At 36.8% G+C, this 7,500-nt stretch overlaps 1 protein-coding gene across 1 annotated transcript in view; it reads right to left on the bottom strand.

Annotated features, from left to right (window-relative positions):
- Positions 1–7,500, bottom strand: part of unc80 (unc80, NALCN channel complex subunit) — a 125,567-nt gene that overhangs the window by 35,895 nt on the left and 82,172 nt on the right. The window contains exons 26-35 of the mRNA XM_070121720.1: positions 7,202–7,373; positions 6,983–7,095; positions 6,623–6,813; positions 6,130–6,342; positions 5,474–5,609; positions 4,464–4,584; positions 3,853–4,016; positions 2,218–2,309; positions 740–884; positions 282–370 (exon numbers count right to left, since the gene is read on the bottom strand). Of these exons, the coding sequence (XP_069977821.1) occupies positions 282–370; positions 740–884; positions 2,218–2,309; positions 3,853–4,016; positions 4,464–4,584; positions 5,474–5,609; positions 6,130–6,342; positions 6,623–6,813; positions 6,983–7,095; positions 7,202–7,373 (1,436 nt within the window). The remainder of the gene's footprint in view (positions 1–281; positions 371–739; positions 885–2,217; positions 2,310–3,852; positions 4,017–4,463; positions 4,585–5,473; positions 5,610–6,129; positions 6,343–6,622; positions 6,814–6,982; positions 7,096–7,201; positions 7,374–7,500) is intronic.

Raw genomic sequence — 7,500 nt, 5'->3', positions numbered from 1 at the left:
GCTAAAACATGAAAAATCCTTTTAATTAGCAAGTACAGAGTATCATCAACCAATTACAGACATCAATTAATCAAGCTGATTAATCTATCAAAAGACAAAAAAATCTACAGTCAAAGCAGAAAGAAAGGGAAAAGGGAAGGAGGAAATAGAAGAGGAAGAGGAAGGGGAGAAGATGAGAAATATAAGCAGGTAGAGGATGATGAAAAATCAAAGAAACTAGCCATTATATAAACATATCCAGAAAAAGATATATATATATACAGAATATAAACAAAACAAACCTCTTGCTCAAGGTGTTCTGAAGTATCAGACCTTTCACTGAATGCTGACACCTTCCTGCGTGATTTCACACTGTCAGAACGCTTCATGGCTGAAATTACATAAAAAACATTACCTAATCTGTTAGAAATGTCTGTTTTATATCAAAGTCTGCAACATGTTGATGTGAAAGCAATGATACAACACTTCAGTTTTAGACATGACAGGCTCATTTTGTTCAAACATTCACCAATCCTTGAATCCTGCAAATGAGAAATATGAATGATGTATATTTTTGTTGATGAATAAAATATATATCATTATTCCTCTCTTTCATTCCCACTCTGTCTCTGTCTTTTCCTTTGCTTGTGTTTCTCAATTCTCTAATTCCCCCTTCTCTCATTCCCTCCCAGTTACTATCTCTCTCTCTCTCTCTCTTTATTATATCAGCAATACAAATGAATGAGAAAAATCTCCTCACACTCTGAATCTGGGTCCTTGGGCCTTCTGTGCAGTTTGTAGGATCGCCTCTTGAAAGAGGAGTTGTGGCTTCCACTCTTCTTCTGGAAGTGGCTCCTGCATGCTTGCGCTGCCCGTCGCCTCTCGTCATCGTAATACTGGCCACTCTGAAAGTAAGTCCTTACTAATTGGCTTTTGGTATAATGAATCTTTTATGATTAATACATATATTATTCTTCAAACTGCTGTCAGCTGCAGTGAAGTATGAGTTTGTTGTATACTGCACATGCAAAATAAATGAGAGCAAAATTATTCATTTTCTTTCAAAAAAGTGCTTATTGTCATTTAAAATTTTGTATTCTCTTCATGCATTTTTTTCCCTTTTTCAGATGCCAAGCCATTATATGAAATCTTATATATTCATACAGTATTTCCAATAAATATCTAGCTCAATAAAAAGCAAGTTACAAACAAACACACACACAATAACACACACACACAAACGCATACACACGCACACACATACAAACACACACATACACACTCACCTACACACACACACACGCACACACATACACACACACACACACACACTCACCTACACACACACACACACACATGCAAAAGCACAACAAATGCCCATCAATAACATTGAGGCAATCAGAGTGTAAGGTATCAAGAAAACTCAAACATAGGTAAGAAAATAGAAGAAGAGAGAAAACAAGCATGCAGCATGTACAGGTGCAGCAAAAAGCTTTCACATTTGAGATATGAATTTTTCTGACAATTAGTCATACAATTGTCAATACTTATACTGTCCTTATCAAATAAAAGGGAAGACATAATTCATATCCTATTCCTATTATTTTCAATGTCATCACAGAATCAAAGGGTGTGCTGGTTAATTCAATGGGTATTCTTTTGCACTGAAGATAACATCTCTCAATTCACAAGATCTGTGGATTTTATCCTTATCTTGTGGTTAGGGAGTTTCAACATACGTGTGAACAACAAATGCCAGGGTACAGTGGTAGAGGTTTTGACATTTCTCGGGCATGGTTGAACTAAACTGGCAAACTAAAGATGGTGGTATGTGAGGAAGCAGGGACTAAGACCAATGTTAGTTGACCAGATGTCCATAAGTGTTCCCTACATTTGAGGGATTTAAAATATATTTATCAATTTTATCAATAACTGTAACCAGTTTATGGCCCCTCAGTTCATGTATATATTCTGTATCATTTGCCACAAGCACAGACATAAAGGCAAACATGCACATCCAAAGAAAAATCATGCGTCTAAACCTAATGGGAAAAAACAGATCACAATTCAAAAATAAAAAGGACACAAGCACTACAAAGATTCACAAGAAATATGCCAGAAAGCATATACACATATCATAAACAAAGAAGGTTAAAATGCATGCACAAGGAGGTTGAGAAATGGATGAGTTTACTTCTACTTTGAAAGGAAATAGAAGGTCAACGTGCTGGTTCAAACCTGTACCGTGACTGTGGTGTTTGAGCTGCCAAGGCTAACATTGTCTGGGTCATGGAGGGCAAAGCTTATCTTCCTTTCTCCTGTGAATCCCGCTGTTGGAAAAGGTTTATTTTAGTGGTGATTACCTCCAAGTGTTCACTCACACTTATAAAGTTATATACTTTACATGTTACACACCCATTCACTCTCAATGCTTTTGGATGTCTCAATATCATAGCTAAGAAGTTCTACTCCATTTTTTTTATAACTTTCAAACTGAAAAGCAAAGAAAATCATGGATCATATATTTAAGAAAGAATACCTTTGGCAATTAACACCTACAATCTGGATAACAAGACCATCACGTCATGAAAAAATTTGGCTTGGAGGGAGGGTGAAGTGAACATGCTACCATGGGAAAATTTGCCTGAGGGCCAGGGGTGACAGGAACTTGCCATCATGAGAATTTCGGCTTAAGGCCCAAATGATGGGATTGACTTGCCATGAGTGCACAGAGCTCTTGGACAGTGATTGGACTCATTGATCATTTAGAAAGGGGCTTTTGCATTATTTCCATTGATAAATGAGAACGGAATGTACCATCCATAAGCCATGACTGGAAGAGCACCAGCTCTGGGGAGGATGTTATTTACATGCTCAGCATCTTTTCCTGCTTTCCTGGGGATAGGTTTGGGGGTGAAATTGAAAAACAAACTGTATCAAAATTAATTATTCTATATTCCTTAACTTCCACTGACACTAAAACACAGTCTGCCAATTTCTGACAGGCTAAGCTCTATTGAGGCAGTTTTGAATGAATGTCAAAAGAATATATACATTTAACTACGCAACATCAGACTTTAGGAGTTAATGATATGAATACTATTATCAGTGTCATTACTACAAGGCCTCAGTAAAAAAAATACATTCAAAACTTTCCATCTTGAAAATTCAAGCAACTGATAAAATAGATGAGGTCAGCCAGGCCAAACAAAGTACTTCTGGTGCCATATGTATAAACAGTACATTCATACATGTACTCTTAGTGCCAATAGGATAAACAAAAATAAATTATCCTAAAAATGATATGGAACATGAGCTAATGGTTGGCACTTTTCTTCAAAATGCTCCTATAAGTGCTTTTAAGCCTGAAGATCTGACTTGCAAATCTGAAATACTGTTATTACTATGTAAATGTGAATATGCTATGAGATTTCTGTTCTCTTAAGAGATATATCTTTCTCATACCATTTGTTCAAGAGTGGATGCCACAAGTGGGCAGGTATGATGCATTGTAAAATAATAGTTCCAGAAAAAAACAGAAGTCATCTCCTATTGTAGGCCTTTTACAGCTTTCATAAGAAGACAGAGAAGAAATATCCTGGGAAAACTTTTTATATATAAAATAAAACCTTGCTCTTAAATTTTTTTTTGGTCGCTGAGAGACACCCCATTTCTAAATGACTACCTGGAAAGAGAGAAAATTCTTTATCCAAGAATAAAATGAAGACATATTAATATGAATTTTGCACTTGCTGCCTTGTCTATGACCCATTTCTATTTAAATCCTTCATCTATGTTCTTATAAGCAATGTCTCTAGAGATACTTAACATCCCAAAGCCCTAACTGTAAATAACCTTAATGCATAAACATACGTGGATGACTGTCCCCTATGCTTTGGAGGCTCTGCGCAGATGCATGTGAATAGCCCATGGAGGAGAGGGCCATTGACCACCTCCTGTTGGGGTCCTTCCCACCTCCAAGACCAATACCTGGTCCTCCCCAGCCAGGTCTCTCTCCACGCACTGACATCCTGTAACTAGGTAAAAAAGTTTTGATTGATCCATTTGTTCTCAATGAAAGAATTCTGCATAAGAGAATTATCAAGTTGGGCAGAAAAACACTTGAAATGTATTATGCACTTCAATCACGTCACAGTAATATCATATGGGCCAGTTTCAGTTACTATCAATTATACAGTAGAATTAATAAGCTGACCTCTCCTTCATATCCATTATTTTTTTTTGTGAAAATCATCTACTAGCTAAACTATATACTAATCACTTCTGTAAACATGGATTAAATAAAAATAAAGGTTCCAAATCCCAGGTGATCCACATATCATAGGTAGCATTCAAAACTACATCGTTGTGTCATGAATAGGATATTAATATACTCTAATCATGAAATGTTCTTAAGCTGCCACCAATACATTAACTGAGTAACCATGCATGTTCTGATGACTTTAATAACAATACATATTCACCTTTCAGATTTGGGCAAGCCAGTGTAGGTTTCCCTCAAGAATGCTGTGATCTCCAGTAGCAGCTGCACGGCCACCATTTTCAGAGCTGTTGGACATTCTGCACCACCAGAATTGACACTGACTGTTAAAGGAATTGCAATAGACTTTTAACGATCAACCGTAGACTATCTTATGGAGACATACTTTTAACTCCTGTTTTCTTTTTTTTTTTACAGGTAATGGGGATGAAATTTCATCAGCCAGACTTAACTAAATAATATCTTGAAGGTAATCTGGAGTCAAGGAGACCATTATACATGATACTGATTTTCTAATGGTTATATGGTAGGTGAAATGGTTGTTAGGGGAATTCCACATTCCACTGAAGCTACAAGGGTTTGGTGTTGGACTTATAGTGTGGATAAACCTTTAATTTTATATAAGGCATTACAGACACTTTGTCTCAGCAGCACAGGAGTGATAACCTACAAACCTTGTAAATAAAGGTACCACTTTGGTCTGTGCTGGGTCAGTCGGGTTAAGAGAGGCCAGGGAGCTTGTGTGGCACTCACATCAGAGTTCAGTAACAACCATTATTGTGCATAAACACATAAAATCAAAACTTATAATGAACAGTACTGAATTCCATGCGGAGACAACATACTCACAAGATGAGAATTCATCCTTCTATGTAAGGAATCTATCACAACTATCGAGTTGTTTCTTGTGCTTATGATAATATTTGAAATAATCCTTAAACAAGTCAAAAAATATAAGTAAGTAGAGTAAAGATTATTCATAACAATATATTCCATTATTTTTCCAATTGATGATTTCTCTGTAGAGTTCATCAGTACCCCAATCTGCCACACAAAAAACTAAAATCTTAATTTCCTATCAGAATTGAAGACAAGCAATTAGTCTACATTTCATACACTTTCCTAAATATCTGCCTAACAGAAACCTGACTACATAATGAAAAGTTTTGTCAAAAAAATGATACAACCATTTTCAAATCCTCTTAACCTCACCTTCATCCAGAAAGTCCTCTTCTTCGTCATTGGCCCTCAGAGCACGGCGAGTCTCTGCATCTGTGACAGGTGCCACCACTTCTTCTACTGTGGGACCTGACTCCTCTAGTATCTCTTCCAAACGTGTTCCCAATGCCTGTTAGGAAAGAGGTCACAAAATAAACCTGATTAAAGATATTGAAGCTATAAGCAGGGTGTTCCACACTGTACAAATGAAACAACAAAGTAAGTAAGGACACTATTGCATATAACATCCCTTGTACATATCTATGTATCTACATGAGAGAGAGAGAAAAAAAAAAATCATACTGACTATTTGGTTTTTATTTTTCTGAAAATAATTTCACATTTCTTGGTATTCTTACATTAATCAACTTTCTATTATTTTCTTTGGCTTTTATCATAAATGGCTACCTGCATAATTTAAATTTTGTTGTCCATGTTCTAGTAGTTTCTTGAACATTAATCATATAAAAATACTGGACATCCTGTTAATAATCTATAAAATATACACAGCTAGTGAGTGTGCAGTACACTGTGACAGATCCTATCTCTATAACATATAATCAACACTACATTACACTACTACATTTACAAAGAGACAAAAAAAAAAAAAGACTGAAAAATATATGATAATGAAATCATTGTTCTCTTACTTCAGCCCATTGGTAAAACATCCTCCCAGCTGCCCTCTGTAAAATATGTGTCCTTCGTGCTCCTGATGGAGGAGTCCTGGCAAGAGGTCCTGATGGTCTATACATTGGAAGGGACATCTTCATCCATGCTGGCCAAGCTCCGCGATTACAGCGATGCACAAAGTGACACACTTCCATCAGAAATGCTGCACGGGCTACTACTGGAGCACTTGGCTGGGGAGAGGAAGTAATGAGAATTAAACAGCAAAATTTTTAATATCAATATTTTGTAAAATAATTTCCCCAGTTCAGGGAATCAGTAGTTTCTTTTTCACTGAGGCCCCAAAGTACAAAGATTCATGAATGGGAACAATTAGTGGGTTAAATGACAAATACAATAGATTTATATGCATTCAGTCCAAAAGTACAATAATATAGTTACTGCAGCTTCACACTAAAATTCTATTTCATGAAGTATAACTAAACCAAATACTTTGAATTCACTTCCACCAACCAAGTCTAAAACAGCAGCAATCAACTGTGGGTCTGGAACAGTTCCTGGCTGGCACGTCTCAAGTAGGAAGCTGAACCTCATCATTCCATTCTGCACAAACTTTACAGGAACTAACTTTCTCTCCCTTACTAATACGACGCTGGCTTCTCTCACACCCCCCTCAAGATCAAGGCTGTTTCTTCTGCTAGGATCTGAGAGAAAGGACACATACATATAAAACTCACATGCAATATTAGATAAAGAGCCATGGCTCTTTTATTACCTTTATAGTAATAGCTAATGGCTAATGCATAAGAAACAATTTCTGGAACAACAAAATTTCCTGAACTAACTGAAGGAACCTGAAGCCACATAAGTTACCAGGAGTCTCATCATAACTGCAGTCTCTTTTCCTGCTCCTCTTGCCAAATCCAATTCTGCCAATGTGGTCTTCAACTGTCCTCCTTGCTTGCATTAACTTCACACTCATTGGGCTGTTTGGAAAGAAAAAGAAAACAAATTAAAATGATCCATGGGAATAAATATAAATTTAGGAAATGTATTCCTTAACATATGAACATGCAAATACCTATTACGTACCCTGCTCCTGGCTTGGTGACTAGCCTTGGCCGAGCAAGGCCATGGGACAGGCCATGGGAAATACTGTGTGACATTCCATGGGACAATCTCCTTGACAGAGCGGGAGGCAGCTCAAATGGGTCACCAGCAAAAGTACTCTCACCCTCCATACTGCGACCTCGGAGCCAGTTCACTTGCAAATACGGAAAAAGTGCAATTACACTCCGTACTGGCAACTCCAAATATCAACTAAAAATCTCACATATATAATGACTTCATATCTATCCTTCATTTAAATTATCTTATTGTCAACACTGTTG

This window comes from Penaeus vannamei, chromosome 5 (genome assembly GCF_042767895.1).
Source record: "Penaeus vannamei isolate JL-2024 chromosome 5, ASM4276789v1, whole genome shotgun sequence".
Lineage (NCBI taxonomy): Eukaryota > Metazoa > Arthropoda > Malacostraca > Decapoda > Penaeidae > Penaeus > Penaeus vannamei.
The sequence above is the reverse complement of the archived record's forward strand: the minus strand, read 5'-3'. Positions and strand labels throughout refer to the sequence as shown.